Below are 19,154 nucleotides of genomic sequence, written 5' to 3' on the forward strand. Positions count from 1 at the left end.
TCGCGATCTCCTGCACTCTAATCGGAAGAAATGCAACACTCCAATATCCTGCTCTTAGAAAGCTATATATGAGCCAACAGCTCAATTTTTTTACTTTTTTATATTGACGTGTTACGTATCAACTATCAAGTGCCTTTTTTATAGCTTTGCAGCCTTTAACTATTGTGTCATTCAGAAAGATAAACTGCTGTATTCTTGTGCTTATTATAGAGCGTTTTCTATGTCAGATGATGCAAATCATTTATAAAGAAATTGTGCTAGAGACATTTAGTCAATAAATCACCTGCAGTCATGTTGTTGTGTGCTGACTTACTGAATCATACGGATGGCTGTGAAATGGGGTTTTCTTCATGTATCCGAAAGAATAAATCATGATTATTCTCAAGACTACTGACTGGATCCAAATGTAAAATGTGTCATGAAATACAGTGGATGGTGTGAGCACAAATCACTCAACTCTCTTTTAACAATATATAATTTATTTACATCCATTTTAGGTTCAATTACTATACATACCTTTTCTGAAATTTCATAGAGAGATATATACATAAGGCCAAGTAAATACTTGAAAGCACTTAGAAACGAATTTCCAAAATTCTACCCACAAATCCATATCATTGTCCAAAAAGTACAGAAAACCTTCTGCAGAAAAGGACTTCCTATTACCACAAAATCATCAACGACAATTTACATTGACGAGAAAAATGAAAAAAAAAAAAAAAAAAACTTTACCAAAAACAAAAAAAAAAATAACAATAGAAAAGAATTGTCATCAACGACAATTTACATTGACGAGAAAAAAAAAAAAAAAAAAAAAAAACTTTACCAAAAACAAAAAAAAGAATAACAATAGAAAAGAATTGTACAATTGCATAAGCGCTGTGGCATGTAATAAATACAGCATTTTGACTTGCAGAAAGGCAAGGAACATTGAATTAAGAAATCGAATTGAACATTCACAGGTACACAATTCTACGGTTTTCAGTTCAAAAAAGAAATAGCACACTCACACATTCATTTACACAGAACAGCTATGAATGAGGCTGACAAAATGTACAGTCATAAAGAGAGATCAGTGGTTCTTTTGGTGAATATCATGGCATCTGCTTTATTCTGTGTTACAAGCTGACTTTGTGAGATTAGAATGACAGGCTGTTGGAATGATTTTTATGTCAGTGAAAAAACAACGTTGATGAGAAATTCATTTTGTTGCGTGCTCCGTAATGTTTAGAAATGCGTAACATGTCTGTTTCAACTGAACTGTTCGTAAACCTGAGTGTTAGGAATTTGACAATTTTGCACCAACTCCTTGTCTAAATACTCTTGACAGAGGAATGATTTACTGCTGCATCGTTTTCTCATGACGTAGTATCGAGGATTGATTACCCACAAACCAACAGCCTCAGGACGAAACAAAACGATGGTGTACAAACTTATGGCAAAAACAGTCGAAACCGCAAACACTGCAGAAAGAATGAACTCAGTGCTATATAACCAATGAACAGTAGGCAAACACTTCACAGGTTATACTTCGACAAATGTTACGTCAGTTGTCTAGTCTTTTTTGGCTTGTTATTAAAATATCATTTACAATTACTTTACAAAGTGCTGTATTAAATAATTAAATTGTTTTACCAGTGAAATGCTCAAAATTAACAAGCTTGCACAAGTCATGAGATCTTGAAATAAAAATAGATGCATGTTCAATTTAGGAACGTGTTCCTTACACTAAAAAAATATATAAAATAAATCACAATCGGCATAGATATGAAAGAAATGCTCCAGATGGCTCATACACTTTGGTTGCGCAGAGATGCGTCATATGAAAAGTACTTATCTACAAGACATGACTTCTGTAGATTAAAAACAAAGAAACTAAAATAGCTGTCTGGTTAGCTGTTTAACAGAAATCACCAAGTGAAACTTTATGGAAACACACAGTACAAGAAGCTTGAAGAGAAAAAAAAAAAAAAGTGCACATTTTGGCCTTTAACTTGAGTTCTCCGTTAGCTGAGTGAAACAGGCCTGTGTATTTCCACTTGCTGCGGAGGAAACATGCCGGACTCCTCCAATCATCTCCAGACGTGGCCGTCATTACTGGTTGAGATGAAAGCGGCCAATTTGTGATCCACAGTTTCTCACAAATCATCCTTCATTTGGAATGAAATACTCTCACATTCAAACACACACAAAAAAATTATCGGACAATCTTCAAACCGTGTAATGCACATTCATGGCGCCAAACGCAGGGCTGAATTGTGTTGCTGTTCTACAGGGTGTGACAGTTATGCAGAAACAAAGCACACGTGTGATGGAGGAATTTAGAAAAATACGACAGCTGCTGAGTCTCGGTGAAGTTTTCTTGGATGGAACATTTGCTTTTTGGGGGGTGATGAAAATATTCTTTCTCCTACGAATAAGAAATTGCCCTGAAGCCAAAATGGCTTTCAGAGAAACGTAGACTAGATAGGAGAATAGCAATGAAACATTTGGTAATATTGCATTTTCTGTTTATAAAAGAAGAAAACCTTTCCAACGGGGAGCTTTTTTTTTTCTCCTTTATAAACGAAGAATTCTATGGACTCCATCAAAATTAAATTCAGATGAGAATTATGGTCTTGAAAGGGTTTCATTGACATAAGATGGCCATGGAAAAATGCTTTGCAGAACATCTGACCCCTATTCTCAAAACTCTGTTGAAAGCAAAAACAAAACGTAATGTTCTGCAAAACAGCTAGGAACATGTTTGAGGTCCCTGATCACCCATCCTTCAGCAGCTAAACATCCACAGAATCCTGTGCTTATTTACTGATTATCCACCCGGATCAGAACATATATCACTGCATTGAGGTGAATTTTGGACTTTATGGCTTCATGAGTTCGAAAACGCACGTTAAGTGCACAGGGGCAGAGGAACAAGTGATGGCTCTCGTCAAAAACGCTCTACTTCCTTAACGTTTTCGACCTGAAATTTAGCAAACGCTCTACAATTTTAGAATGGTAAGAAACAATTTTACAATTTTTGTGAGGTAAGAAACGTGTCGGCCAAAGGAAATTGTCATCGATATGTGTGTTTGCATATTGCCAAATGGTACACATTTACAAAATGCATGGCGCAAATCTGAATTAGTTCGCAAAATGTTCACCTCACCTACATAGCATACATTTTCCACTTGATATCTTTCAAACCCATTCGTTTTAGTTTCCAGTCTGATAATAATATATCAATGTACCTAACACAAATGTGGTTAGAAAGTTCATATTGGTCAGTGATTGAGGGCAGGACCAGAATCATAGAATCTAGGATTTTCTATACACCATTATTTTCAAAACAAATGGATTTTTGTTCTGAGAAAGGGGCATTTGTCTCAGTCACAGTACATCTTAAAGCCCTGCCAGGTTCCTCCTGAGCCTGGTCTTGTTTTGTTTTTTTCTTCCTTCTTTCTTTCTTTCTTTCTTTTTATTTTATTCCCTATTCACTGGGGAAGTGGCCTCATATAGTTGGGTAAACCCTGTTCTTTGATTTGTTTCTCATCTATGGTGGGGCGGGCAGAGGGTCACGTCCTTCCCCCACCCCATCACTCAGAGACGGCCGCCACGCTTCAGTTTTAATGTGTCAGCACTCCCCGTCTGACACCAGGAATATCATGGCCTCCTGCTTGCCAATCTCAGCCATCACAGCGGCAAGCTGATTGAGATTACCGCTGTGGAAGTGCTGGGTTTCCCATAAGTCCAGAATCACTGATGTGGGGCTCGCTTTGGATGCGAAGAAACTCATGTGCCTGGAGAGGAAAACAGAGGGAAGGAAATTGTCAGTATACTACTGCAGTCTGGATAGACAGAGCAAGTCTTATATTGTATAAAAATTGTATGTTGCAGTTTATGTCTGACTCGTGAGCATCATAACATATGCATATTATTATATTGCAAAACTATTAAAAACAGTGTCTTAGGTCTTACATTTAGTTTTCCTTCATACACTTTTTAGTTTAGTTTACATTTGTGGTTTGAGATTACACAATAATTGGGGGAAAAAAACTTGTTGCAGTGGATCAAAACATTTATCAATATATTGAGAACACTTTACAAAAACGTCTAATTTGTTAACAATAGTTGCGATAAGTAACATGAACTAACAATGAGCAATATATTTTTGCAGCATTTATTAACTTTTGTTAATATTCATGTTAGTTCACAGGTCATTAACTAATGTTAACAGATACAACTTTTGAACTTAAAAATGTATTACGAAATGTCTGTATTAACATTAGCTAAGACTAATACATGCTTTAGAGGTATTGTTCATTGTTAGCAGGGGTGGATTTAGTGAATTGGGGGCCCCAGGCAAAATATAGGACACTTGCACACATTTACTGGGATCAACCATGAGGTTCCTTTTATGTTGTGATGCTTGCTGCTGTACAATGGTGCCCTATAGTTGTGTCCAATGTTTCTACATTTTTCATGTACATGTTATAATGGCTTTCTTTCATGTTGTAGACCATGAAATAGCAATTGATTTACAGTTAAGATACAGGTTTTCACAAAAACAAAAACTATAAAATGATAAACCTCACAATTGAGCCTTTAAACCATTTTTTTTTTAAGAAAAGGGATGAATCAGAAATATAAATTGAAAGTTAATTAAAACGGGGTTAAGTGGGTGGATTTTCGCATTGGTCTGAACTGCAGAAAAACTGCAGACGGGCTGATTGAAAATGCAAATTCATTGTCTGCCAGTAGGAGGCGCTTTTGGAACTTCAGAAATATAGCGGGTTCCCCAAACCAGCGCTGCGCTCATAAACTCTACTTTATCAGATAAAATGAAAATGCCATCGAAACTTTTCTGAAGACAGTCGCTTCCCTTCAGAGATTCATTCATATAAAAACTAAGAGAGAATGAGAAAAATGTGGAAAAAATATAACCTATATTGATGAGGAAAGTGATGAGTTACCAGCGTAAACCTGTGTGCCTGTGTCTAATTCTAAACTTTAAAATACATTTATTTTGACTACAAATTTAAACCAAACTGAAAAAAAAAATGAAAAGGAAATAATAAATTTTTACACACCTAAGGATTATATCAACCAAAAAAGTAAGGTCCTTCTCATAAATGAGTAAGCGGCATTTAAAACAATAAACAATATACATAATACGCACAGTTGCTCAATATTTAATTACAGCTTCAGTCTTCAGATGCATGATATTTTCATTTCCTTAAACCAGGATACACAAGAAACACGTTCAACACGTTATAAATGATAAAAATAATTATTGATGCACAGTGTCTTAAGTAGAAACAGGTTGACAGGTTGTCGTGGTAATAAACACCATAAACAGCAATCGTTTGCGTGTCCGCGCTTGATGCGCATATCGTATATGAAAAGCATTTTTGGGGGCCCTTGGCTTTTGGGGGCCCAAGGCGGTCGCCTACCTTTGCCTAATGGGTAAGTCCGCCCCTGATTGTTAGTTCATGTTAACCATTGTATTTACTAATGTTTTTACATTAATTAAATTAAACTATACTGTAAAGTGTTAATGATACATTATATAAACTGTAAAGTAAAACTTTAAGCATGATAGCATTTGTTGTCCTAAATTGAATATATAAATTAAACTCACCAGTTGTTTTAAAAAAATACAAATAAAATCAAATAACAGGCTTTGTAAATCGCACACAAAATATTTTTATTTTGTGGTGGATGCCCTGGACATTTTTAGTGAAATTCACTCGGCTAGCCTTCTGTTTTTCCTTTATAACCAGATATAATAAAAACTATATTTGAAATGCAATGAATTTGCTTCTCAATGCATGGTTTGTTTCTTTGTAGAGTCGTAAGTCATTATTCCCTAAAATAAAATAAAACATCAAGAAGCTTATCTTGCATTGTAAACCAATATATCAGCCTCACTGTCATTCCATTCAAAGGGAGAGTAGAAAATCTATGCATGCAGGTCCAGCGAGACACATTAGCTGGACATAGTTATACTAAACCAACAAACGCACTCTCAGTTCTTCAGAACACGCACTTTACACCCTTTTGTTAACTCCTCAACTAAAGCAGCCCTGCATTTTCATTTGATGAATTATCTACTGTGGGTCTCAGTTTTCTAAAAGGGTAAAACCCAGGTTGCATGTGACCTTTTTCATTGACCAGGCTGAACCTTTTGGATCAAAGCTGATCAATAAGAACAAAGCAACCCCTTTTTGCAGCGTATTAGATGTTGCAAGATGCATCTCCCGAAGGAAGCTGAAGTGGGTTCGATCTAACAGCCTTTTTTTGTACCTCAAATGCCTGTGGCTTTAAGTGTTGTTTTCTACATGCTCTCTGTTCTCAGTGAGAAAAGGTTTACAGTCAGGGTTGTATTCACTAGTAGCGCTGCTTTCGAGTAAAAAAACATTAAGAACATTTCCACCTGTGTGGATTCTGTGCTTTTCCTTAACTAAGTAAAGTTGATAGTTTTGGGCTAGTGTGCTAATTGAACACACACCACAACACTTCAAATTGTAATTAATTGTAGCAAGTAAACATTATTGGACAAATGAAGTCTGCCCATTATGTTCCATTACCTGGAGGAAGTTCAATGGGACTGTAATTAAATTATTGCCTCGTAATTTCCTGTGGAAGTCTGTATTTAATATGCAAGTACAGAACCACACAATCTGCTCTAGATATGGGCACTCTGCAAAAAACAGTTTCCAAAAGCCGCAACAAGAATCCTCAGATTTTCTTAAACAGGATCAATTCTCGACCTTAGAGATAATACCTTCTAACACTGACAGATCCTACCTGTCAAGCTTCAGTCTCTGGGCCAGTAGTCTCCAATCTGCTCCATTGGGACAGGGGGTGTCCAGACTGCTGCAGATCTTCTGTCGGATGAGGTAAGGGATCTGGAATGCACTCGGACCAGCCAGGGCAGGGGTGCAGTTGTCCATTAACAGGAAATCAGAGTCCAGTGGTCTGATGTCCTAGAGTCAAGAACATTTCAATGTGTTACTCATTCCAACTGTACAGAGATCTGAAGATCTATGGAGAAGATCTACGTTTGCATGAGAATAAGTTTGGAAAATAATTGAAAAGAATGCGGGTATTGAATTGAAATGAATTCAAAACATTTTGAGAAATGGTTTAAAAAAGCAGGAATAGACTATAGTTCAATTCAATTAAATTCAGTTCACACTAAATTTCAAATTCTATTTATAATTCAAAAATAGTCTGTACTGCATGTACATACCACAGTTCCAAGTCTATTACATTTATTTAAATGTTCTACATTTTAATAATAACAAAAAAAAAATATATATTCCAAATTCAAATTAGCTGAGCTGGGTTTTGGAGAATGTAAAAAAAATAAAATAAACTTCTGTGTGTGCAGAATGCAGTGTCAACTAATTTACATTTAAATTAAATTTAAATTCCAAATTCAATTCCAATTCCAATTCTCATTATAAACCAAATTCAAAATCAATTTTTTTGCACGAGAATCAGTTTGGAAAATAGTTAAATAGAATCTGACATTCAAAAGGTTTTTGAGAAATATTTAAAATATGCATGTAGTTTCAATTCAGTTTACATTAAAATTCCAAAGTCTAATACAAAATTAATATATGCACATATGTGCAGACCACAGTAGCAAGTCCATTCAATTTAGTTACAATTTATACATTTTTACTTTAAATTAATTCTATTTCAATTCAGTTCTAAATCCAAATCAACTGAGCTAGGTTTTGGAGAATGTCAAAAAATAATCTACGGTGTGCACACAATACAACGTCAATTCATTTAAATTCTAAATCCAATACCAATTCTTAGTGTTAATCCAATTTGAAATCACAATACATCTCGTAAAGCAGCTTTAATACTACAATCTCTACTGTTTACTGGTATATCATACTAGGTGGTCTCAGTTACCTTTGAGATGTTGAAGTCCAGGGTGAAGCGTTGTCCCTCTCCTTCTACCTGCCACACACACAGCGTGCAGGTGAGATCACAGGTGCTCAGGCTCTGTCTCTCCAGTGTGAAGGTGCAGTGCAGGGTCCGCTGAGAGCCGCTCCAGATGTGATAGAACGGGATCTCCTAAAGGACCAAAGACATGTCACACTGAATTGTTACTGTTCATAACAAATCAGTTCTGAAATCTACTCCCAGCCTTGTCAGTACTGATTGTTTCAAAAACATAAGTTATATAAATCAGCAATAAAATCTAACAGTAATAGTATCATGAATTAGCTTAAATTGACATTTTTAGGCTGTAACAGTGTATTTTAAAGTACAATACACTTTTACACTATAACTTATTTCCCATAATTTATTTTATTTATGATTTATTTTCCCTCAAAATCAACAGAGTCAATGCAAAATCTACAGATATAGAGTTAAGTGAATAGCTTAATATGCACTGCTACAATTCAGTGCCACAGGAGGATGCAGTTAAATTTTTGCAACAAGAATTATGCAAAATATTCCTCATTTTAGCAACCTTTGGCAAACTTTGCATCTGACATAAATAAACTTGAGAGAACAATTCTGTCACTTGGTAGATAATACACAGCTGCCTTTGCATTAAAAGTTCTCTACTTGCAAACAATAGATCCAACTGAATTTGACAGCCAGTAAGAGACACAGACAAAGAAAAAGTCCAACACCTGATGATTTATGATGCTGTGGCTGCCGGTGCGAGTTTATGAAAGCTCTGCTCAATCTATTGTTGGCAACATTTTCAAACAAATCAGCAAAATAGTTTCTTTGTCTCTGACAACAGTAGAACATCCTTAAAAGCTAATTGCTCACAACCGGGGATTTGGATTTAATTTATGAACGAGCACAATTCAGTAGATAGAGAAGATATGCCTGCATATCCACAGTCAAATAAAATAACACGTATTAAAACAATACATTTAGTCTGTCAAATACAACACGTTCAGACAGTTTGATTAGACTAATTATTTAGCTTTATAACATGCTCTCGTCTCATAATGTCTAATTAATTGTGAAGAGTGACACAAAAAACAAAGATAAGCGCACACTATTTAAAACTACACATCAATCATGAGCCAATCAAACAGCAAATCAATAAAAGGCAGCATTATTAGTGAATATGCAGTACCTCAGTTTACTCCAATGGGGGAGCTGTTACACAGACTGAAAAGTCTGCAGGAAAACCAAGCCAAGCAACATACTTATCTAAAAAAATAGGGGACGTTCAGGTGAGAAAATCTCTATGCACATTTGTGCTGTAAAACTGTGAGCTGGCATCTCCAAATCCTCGGAGGAGCTTTTTACGCCAAGAATCCTCCAGAATCCAGAGACGTTCCTCTGAGGCCCAGCATATATGATCCAGGAAGGGAAATACGAGAAAAATCAGGTGTTGCAGCCTTGGGCATTTACATATTGGTCTATATTTAATCTCCTCCAGTGGGAAAGAGTCCTGAGATGGGCAGAGCGGGTGAGGAAGACATATGAGAAAACTGAAGCGCTCTCAATCCTTCCTTTACCCAAGAAGCCGTTAACTCGTAGCCAAGGTTATGTTATTAAGAGCAGACGTTCTAGGGTCCCTGCTCGCCAATTCACTCTATAATGGGCTTCTTTAGCATCCCTGCACGTTCAGAAATACTCTAATGAGGCGAAACCAAAGAAATTTCCAATTACAGCAATCTGGAGGACATATCAGATCACACACCCTCACTCTTAAAAATAAAGGTGCTTTAAAAGGTTATTCACAGCGATGCCATAGAAGAACCATTTTTGGTTCTACAAAGAACTATTTAGTCAAAGGTTCTTTAAAGAACCATCTCTTTCTTGCCTTTTTATAATCTAAAGAACCTTCTTTCGCCACAAAGAAGCTTTTCTGAAACAGAAAGGTTCTTCAGATGTTAAAGGTTCTTTATGGAACCATTTAGACAAAAGGTTCTTCTATGGCATCATGAAGCACCTTTATTTTTAAGAGTGCTGTTAGAAAGCTCAGAGCACAGCACTTCAAATTTGCCCCCAAGAAAAGATAACTTTCTAAATAACTCTAACTTGTTCAATTATGCTTCGAAAAGACTTTGACAACAAAGATCAAAAAGACAAACATAACATTACCAGTACATGTTACAGAAGCAAAGAATTTCAAACAGATGGAAAACTTTTTGCTACTTTACCCATGACTTCTTGTCACAATGGCAGAACAGTTTGAGCGGTTGCTAGGGTGTCGCTATGTGGTTGCTAAATTGTTCTGCATGGATGTTAGCAGATAGTCATGTGGTTGCTATGACTTTGAGCGATTGCTTCTCAAAATATGAATGCAATTTATTTGCCTACACTCTCAGAAAAAAAGGTACGCAGAAAAAAAAGCTGTCATTGGGTACTCTTTCAAAAGGTACTATAATTTACCATACAGAGAAGGCTTAGCACTGTATTTGTGCTGTTAACCCCGCATTGCGGTGCCAAACATGTACAGTGTGAAAATATGCGGTGTTAGAATGTCATGATTAGATGCTTAGCAACAGACAGCCAATCGCATTTAGACAGTCACAGAAACACTGCGCATTGTATAAACAGTCATGAGACAAAAATTGTCTAATGGTGGCAGAAAACTCGTTTATAAGATCAATTTTTAACCCCAATTTTTAACATTGCTCATAAATTATGAGCAATGTGTAACATTAAACAAGATAACCCTGGACTCAGCTTTCCCTGGGTTTAGAATGACCCAAGGTTAAAGATACGGTAGGTAATTTTTTTTCCAGAAACATTTTTGTTATACTGGTTGAAATGCCTGATTGCAATCAATAATATTGCTATCAATATATATCTGTGGAAGCCTCAGGACCATAAAATGTCTGTCCTATCATTGCATTCAACCATTACATTTGGTCTGATGGAATGTTTGGGTTTCAATTGATATGATGACCTTGAGTTTATTCTCGACAGGCAAGCTAAACTTTAAGTTAAAAGTATTGTATGATGGACCTTTCATTGAAAATAGAAGCCTAATTGTCTACTTTTAGCTGTTTAGACATGCCTTCACTTTTATAGACTCGCAAGAGCTGTGTTTGTGATGTTTGAGTTAGGGGAGGCGTGATGCGCGAAAGAGATGTTTGCAAAGTTTGTCTGAAAATGTGGTTTATTTTTGTAGTTCTGTCAGGTGACACTAGTAACACAGAAACCGCCTACTCCACCTTTAGCTATTTCAAGCCCTTTTAGGTACTAATATGTACCTTTTGCAAATGTGCAGGCTTCCAGGCTTTTTTTAAAATGTAATGTTTAATACATTTAATATTTGAGGTTATGGGTTTTGAAAAACCACTTACTCCACGTATGAGTGATAGCAATAGAGTAGCATACACTGTAGCAAACACACCATTAAATTCAAGAAGTGCTGCAAGAAAGAGAAGGTGTTTTATAGAAACCCACCTGATAGCCGGTGAGTAGTTTGCTCCTCCAGTATGCCTGGGGCATGTCGTGAATCGAGAGGCGCAGGTTGTGGTAGCTGTCTTTGAAGAGCAGGACGTGAGGCTCGTCAATCAGTCGACCTCCCAGCTGTCTTTCCATCTGCATCACCTCCTGTGGAGCAACATGGCACAGCACAGTCAGTCAGGCCACGGCCCTCATAACCCGGTTCTGTTCCCTCTACGCTCCTTTAATGTCACGCCAAGGTCACGGCAACTCTGGCGAATGCACTCCAAATCCAAGGGTGCTGCGGTAATGAAGGTTCGAGCTGAGCTATTCGTCAAGCGCTCATTGTTCGTGCATCAAAGATTCGCTTAATTTAATTTCTGCGGCTGTGCCAGGAGAAATTTGTACTCGCACGTCTAATGTTTTCGTCTCAGTGGGGTTGGTATGGCAAGGCCATTTGTAGCCATCAGAACGGCCATCTGGAATTAGGTAATAATATCCACGCACATCCTTGCTGATCTATCAATTCTTTTTCAGGGCACATCTCTCATGCTAAAGGAGTGCGCAGAGCAGAGGTCTCTGAAAGCCGAAAGACTCCCATCAAAGACCTCGGCTCGCACAGAGAAACTACAGCTCAAACAACATGATGAATTGGACACCAAGGTTAGAGGACTGGCAGACCTTCCCAATCAGGATGGCAATCTTTCATAACATTCGAACTTACTAACAAAACAACAGCACAAAGGTAAGAACTAAAGAAAAACGAAACAGGTGAAGCGTTCCTGAGAAGCGAGCTGCGGTGTGTATAAAACAAAACTACTTGAACGAACAGACAACAAATGAGAGATGGGGGGTCCGGTTATTACCATATGTTTGATTCTTTTCTGTGTGAATGTGGATGCACATGAATTGTGTTTGAGAGTGCCTCTAATTAAGATGGAGAATCTCAGTGATTTTTATCTGCACATGGACGATTCAATTTTCTGCACTCACCAAGTATCGGCAAGCCCAGTTTCAATTAAAACAGTATAGAACCTATTAATTATTCATTTGCAATACCTGCTGTCCAAGTACTGTATTATCTGCTTAACTACAGTTTCAAAAGCAAGTGAGCTTCCCACTGTCTTTTGGGAGATTTCTTACAGGGAGACAATTTTTTACTTAAGGGGGAAAAATAAATAAATATTGGTTTTTGTTTGTTTGTTTGTACTTTATCTATCTGTCTGTCTGTCTGTCTGTCTGTCTGTCATTATGATCAAACTTTAATCAAATTTGACTCATGTTGAGCTTGTCACAATGCATTATGTCTGCCTTAGAATTAGGCCAATCTTAATATAACAAACTAAGCTAAAACAAAAAAAAAAATCTAGACATGAGCTTGGTCTCTAGCATAAAACACCTTTTTATCTTTTTAAAGACCACAAGTGGTTTCATGGGAGATAATGAAAGCAGTTTAAAACATTTTTACTATCAGAGTCGGAAAGTCAAGCTACAGTCTTTCTCCATTAGCACAGCAAAGATAGAAATGTTGATGTCTTTCATGGTTCTTCAGCCCAGCCATTGAGTTGAATTTTAAGAGAACTGAATAGGTTCGAGGTCAAGGTTTATCTCATGCCATTAGGTTGTATGCCAGTTAATGGCTAAGCGCACTCCAATTGAAGAGGAATAGAATCTCTCCTTCACGACAAAAGACACTTTATTTAGGCTACAATAATCTCATTTTATGTTCTTCTTTTAAATACAATCACTCTATGGGAGGAAATTAGCATTGCAAATTGCTGCTTATGGACTTTGATCCTGATTCTGACCTTTCTAGCTGCCTAGTAATGGGAGACACAGAAGAGCATTCCAATTATCCCATTATGAACATCTAAGAGCATGCATACCAATGGAGACACAGACCAGCCTGTCCACCCTAAGTATATTAACAAGGCCAGCTCGAAATGATGAGCAGAAACATGTCAGTCCTGGCCCGCCGCTGCTGCATCTCAGCCAAGAACTGAGCTTGCCATTTGTGTGTTTGCTTTCAACATATGTCTCAGGCTGAGCGAATATTGGCCCTGTTTACACCCCATTGTCTTGTTAATAAATGATCACAGAATTTCATTAAAACAATCCGAACATGACTCTTTCAACGACAAACCACTTAACTTGCATTGCAAAAATATACATTAGAAACAATATAACATACAATATAAAATATATATATTTGTACACAGTAAAAATGTGGTAACAATTAAATAAATATAAATAAATAAATACATTTTGAAGCATTTCACACCAAAGGAGATCTTACATTAATCAATCTGCAGTTTTTTGAGCCAAATGGATTTTGAATGCAACTACCTCAAAATTAATACCTATTAAAAATGTAATAATAATAATAATAATAATAATAATAAACAAACAAACACAGCAAGATGCATCTAAATGGTCAGATATGTATAATTATATTATATAATTTTGATTCGAACTCCCATTGCACAAAAATAACTATTAAATCGTTTTTTTCTTTGGTCATGTCTTTTCTTGCCTGTGGCACCAAGAAAGCCAGAATTGCCACTTGTTCCTCTTCAAAAAATAAGTGCATGACACTCTTGACAGGAACTGTAGTATCTACACCATTTTGGCAGAAACTGGTCACCACAGTATTTTTTGTAAGGAGTCTTTTAAAGTATATACAAGGGGGAGACAATGTGCAGTTCTCATGAATGAAGACAAGATGGTGATGACTTAGCCATATAAAATACTTGGGAATAGAAGGATTTTCTATTCTCTGACAGTGACTTTAGACTGAATGAAAAAAAAAAAAACTAGGACGAAGACCACCATCTGACTTTTTCTTACTCACTGAAAAACTAAGAACCGGAGCAAAAGAGGGTGAAAAAGAGAGCAAGCGAGTTTTTTTATATATATATAAAAACGAATGGAGAGGAGACAGAGGCAGCTTAACACTGGTGTCTTCGGGTCAGAAGAGTGGTAAGCTTTAGGGAGACAGATAACAGGATTATGTGAAGCATGGCCACAGTCCTCCGGAGCCCACAAACCCTTCATCCTCACAGGCCTGTACAGCTCCTGTGGTGTGCTGAGCAGTGGCTCTGACGGGACTACTGCTGCACTCCATTTGGGAATACAAGAGACTCTTCTATAGTTTATATCCCCTCGCCGTCTTTGACAAAAGGTTAGATGCTCTGCTACAACTCACATGCTACAAACGCTCCTCCACCAAACACACACAAGCTAAACATTTAAAAGCCATTCAGGCAAAAGGGCAAAATTTTGTTTACAAAATTCACAGTGACCCAAACTTCCATGAAGATAAAACACCTAATGTCAAGTCTCAGAAGATTGAAGCATAGCGGTCAAAATTTCATTTTTTTATTTATTTTTTTAAACATTTTTTGTTGTGTGGTTGTTAGGATGTTCTGGGTGATGGCTAGGCTACTGCCTATTTGCTTTATCGTTGATTTGAGTAGTTGCCAGGGCATTCCAAGCTTGTTGCTATATGGTTCCTAGGGTGTTCTGAATAGTTGCTATGGAATTCTGGGCAAGTTATGGGAATTCAGCTGACAAACTTCTGTTTATATGGTTGCTAGGGTGACTTATTGATGATAAGCTTTTGCTAGAGTGTTGCCAAGTACGTTGTTGTATGGTAACTACAGTGATTTGTGTGGTTGCTAAGGTGTTATAGGTAGTTGCTTGGGCATTGCTCTGGTCGCTAGGGCAATTTGTTGTTGCTATATCAATACTGGGCTTATTTGTGAGGTTGCTAGTAAGTTCTGTTCTGGATAGTTGCTAGGATACAATCAAGCTCATTGCTATATACAGTAGCTGTTAGGGTTATTTGTGTAGTTGCTAGGGCATTTTGGATAGTTGCCAAGCTTGTTGTTATAATGTTGCTAGGGTGATTTGTGTTGTTAGGGCATCGTTATATGGTTGCTAGGGTAATTTGTTGTTGTTGTGCTGTTCTGGGTAGTTGCTAAAGTGTTGCTAAGCTCATTGCTATATGGTTGCTAGGCTGATTTGTGTTACTAGGGTGTTCTGTTCTAGATAGTTGCTAGGGTCTGTCAAACTCATTGCTATATAATTCCTAGTATGACTTGAGTAGTTGCTAGGTAATTCTGGGTAGTTGAAAATATAAGTTTGTTGCAGTTTTGTCTTTGTATATTGTATCTGTACCTATTCAAATTGACCAATAAATGAATAAAAATAATATATAATAAAAAATATGTAATGTTACATGGTTGATCTGTGTGGTTGCTTGTGTGTTGCTTTATGGTTGCTGGGGTGATTTTCTGTTGCTACTCTGTCCTGGGTTGCTAGAGTGTTGCCAAGCCCATTGCTTTATAGTTGCTAAGGTGATTTGTGTGGTTGCTAAGGTGACTGTTTGGTCAAGTAAAAAAAAAGCCCAACAGTTACACGGCCAAGTTTAGTACTTGTCGTTAGGGGTTTGTTCAACTCCTAGTCCCTAAGTATTAGCAATAGTAATAATGATGCATGCCTTAATAAATTCCTTCTAGTAAATCTATCTCAGAGCTATTCAAATAAAAAGCTATTAAACATGAATGCAGAGTGGGCTCTATCCATTTTGTCCCCACTGGCTTGCCAGTAATAAGGTACAAGAAATAACCATTATACCGTATAAACTCAAAATGAGCACACCATAAATTAACAACCACCGAGACAAGTTTGTTACGCAACATCTTAAATCAGTGAACTAAATAAAATGACTTTGATTTTAATGACAGTACAGATCTGCAGTAATAGAAGATTTCCTTCAGTCTGTTTTATAATTTGATCTCAACTGTCTCACAGCGCATAAAGATATGAGAGCATAACAAAGTGACTGACATTGACTAATTTCCGCATGGCGTCTTCCGCGACTTCTAAGCCGTGAGAAAACAGACCTTGCAATTTCTGAGCTGATGAGCAAGTCAGAAAAGTCAGAAAAGTCAGAAAAGAGATCTGAATGATGGAGGCAAACATTTCACAGATGTAAATCATCTAGACATATGTCTGTGAGATTTCTCCAGCTGGTGATGAGGTTATTTTTCTCCTTCCCACCCAACACCTCAAATATTTCTCTCCCTTGCCTCCTCTCTCTGATTAAAACCTGAAAACACGAGCGACTTGTGAGTTGCTTTCCAAACAAGCATTCCAGAGAGACAAATTTGAAGAATAAGAGCAACAGTAAGTAACATACAGGCTTTGTTTCGTCTCGTTCTCTCGCGTCGTCGGCTGATGAAGCCGACTGTCTCGTTAAATGTTACATCAGCGATCAAAGCCGTGCACCAATTTTGGTTTCTCCTCTGACAGCATGAATGCACGCACATAAGTGCAAATTATGCTCAGACGTTAGACGAAAGGTCAAATATGAGAACGCTTGCTCTCCTCTCTCTCTATTTGTTTTCGAGCCCAGTCAGCAGATAGAAAACACTAGATGTGGCTCCTCAGACATTTGGCTGCCGGGTCGAAAGGTCTGGAGGGAGAAGAGAATATCACACAGGTCTTGATTAAATGTGAACAACATTTGGAAAGAGGCACCAAAGGTCATCGCTCATCCATCTCTGAAACGAGAGGATATTTTACAATCCAGTGCCTGGTGAAAAGCCAGATAAACCAGTGAACCCAAAACGTTCCTACGCTGGTGCTTCAAACCTTCTTTGCAATATGTTGATGCTAGTGCACTATAATCTGGATCTTAATGCTCTTTCTGCAGTGGATGCAGAAAATGCCAATCGTGCTTTGCTGAAAGGTCAAATACTATGGTGAGATCACATTAAGAATGAAAGGGTCAGAGCCTTAGTGTAGCGGTTTGTGCGTGTTCAACACTGAGGCTCAAATAAGGTCAACATGGCCTAATAAGGGGTTTACATTTGGAGGTAATTTATGTTAGTAAGCACAATAATTAGCCACATCAAAGGAAGTGTCTCTCACAGGTCCTGTAGTTGAGCTTTAGGAAAGGGCGACTATGAGGTGTCCAACTACAGTAAAACCAGCAGTGGAAGCAGTTTTGAAACAGGTCGCTGTACATTAAATATTTATCTAATTGGTCCCATAAGACTCACAAACATATTGAAAGCCTCCCCGCTGAAATGTCACTGACTCCCAAATGTCATACTTCTGATTAAAGACAACGACAATGTTTTAATGTGGTTTAATTGGGAGATTAAAGATTTCTGTTGTTTTAGGTACAAGCAAAGCTGAAGACTGAGAAAATTAAAGAGTGAATAAGAACGAAATTGAGTGTTAGAGAAAGGAAAAAGTATTTGTATAGTGTGGCAAGTGCTTGGCTCAATGGAAGAGTGACAACCACCAAAAATAACAGCGGTATCTCTTTCATTTGTGGTGCATTACCGTTTCTTGAAGTAATATAGTAGCTCTGCAGCAATCAAAATGCAATTCATATTCACCCAAGACGATGGTGGAGAAAGATGCATAAAAAATAACAATGCATCTTTGTCATGACCAAGGCTTCTCATGCGATGCAAATTCCAAAAATCCTCTTCTGTTATCAGCAACGATTAGCATAATAATTCCATCACAATAAATCAGCCTCACATCTTTGAAGTAAAGTCAATCAGGGACTCAGATGTGGTTCTCAGAGGTGAAACACCTGTTAGACCACAAACATGCTGTACATGAGCTCACAAATGCTTGGTCAATGCATTGCAAGACGTACACATTACTTTACGTGCATTCTTGCATCGATGTGGCGGTACAAATAAAAAACGCTTATTAATAACAGCAGTTAATTTGAAAGAGAAAACTGACCATAGACCTTTCACGCTAATGTCCAATATAGTGACCATTGCAACAGAGCTAAGAATGCAGTGTGCAATGAGTAATGGTTTAAAACATGTTGGAATATAATGACACATGAAACTGTGCTGGTGTATCAAGAAGCAGGGTCCCAAACTTTTTGATCAGTGATTAACATGATTTGTTCATAACTATTCCAGTTGTTCATGATTTTTTTTCCAGTTATTCGTGGTTTCATAAATCATTGATTCAGAACGATTTGCCAAAGAACTGATTCATCAAAATGAACAGACTCGAATAAATTATTTGATCACTAGCGCTCAAGTTTAAAGGCTGTTCACACGAAGAATGGTAACTATAATGATAACTATATAAGGGTCCATATCAACAGACAATAATGTTCTGTTCATTATAAGCTTGTGCACAGTTGTGGTTTGCTGTTTTAAAAGCTCAAACTCTATAAACGTGATTCTGATTGACTGCCAATGGTGTTATCGTTCATCAGCTGGAGATCATTCTGAGAGTGATTCCAATGATACCGTTCTTCTGTGTCGTTATTATTATAGTTGTAGTGTGGACTTTCCTATTCTCATAGAATTAAAATTTTTAAAACGTTATAGTTATAGTTTTAGCAAAACTAGAAAAATGTTTTTACATTAATTCATTTAGCAAATGTTTTTATTCAAAGCAACTCAAAAATCTAATGTTTTATAAAGAATTCAACATAAACATTCATTTGGGCTGCTATTCAAAACACCTAGATTCTTCAGAAGTAGGGCTGCACGATAAATCGCATGCGATATTTAATGCGCATCTTGTCAGTAAAGCCGGTTCTGTAATCAGCGGTAAATCTCCATCACGTGCGTGCTTTCACATTGAGCAGCATTAACAACAGCTCTGTGTAGTTCACTGACGAGCTGCGCAAAAAATCGTGCGAATATGAACGTGGTTTTGCGCAGCTCGTCAGTGAACAACGGCTCTGTGTAGTTAATGCTGCTCAATGTGAAAGC

General features: G+C 37.2%; 1 protein-coding gene across 1 annotated transcript in view; it reads right to left on the reverse strand.

Moving 5' to 3' along the window:
- Positions 1-796: 796 nt before the first annotated feature.
- LOC107653334 (netrin receptor UNC5A-like) overlaps positions 797-19,154 on the reverse strand; it is a 239,493-nt gene continuing 221,135 nt past the window's right edge. Inside the window, exons 13-16 of the mRNA XM_016440025.1 lie at positions 11,401-11,550; positions 7,915-8,079; positions 6,793-6,971; positions 797-3,782 (exon numbers count right to left, since the gene is read on the reverse strand). Of these exons, the coding sequence (XP_016295511.1) occupies positions 3,617-3,782; positions 6,793-6,971; positions 7,915-8,079; positions 11,401-11,550 (660 nt within the window). The 3' untranslated portion in view covers positions 797-3,616. The remainder of the gene's footprint in view (positions 3,783-6,792; positions 6,972-7,914; positions 8,080-11,400; positions 11,551-19,154) is intronic.

The sequence above is a fragment of the Sinocyclocheilus anshuiensis genome, unplaced genomic scaffold (genome assembly GCF_001515605.1).
Source record: "Sinocyclocheilus anshuiensis isolate Anshui unplaced genomic scaffold, SAMN03320099.WGS_v1.1 scaffold103, whole genome shotgun sequence".
Lineage (NCBI taxonomy): Eukaryota > Metazoa > Chordata > Actinopteri > Cypriniformes > Cyprinidae > Sinocyclocheilus > Sinocyclocheilus anshuiensis.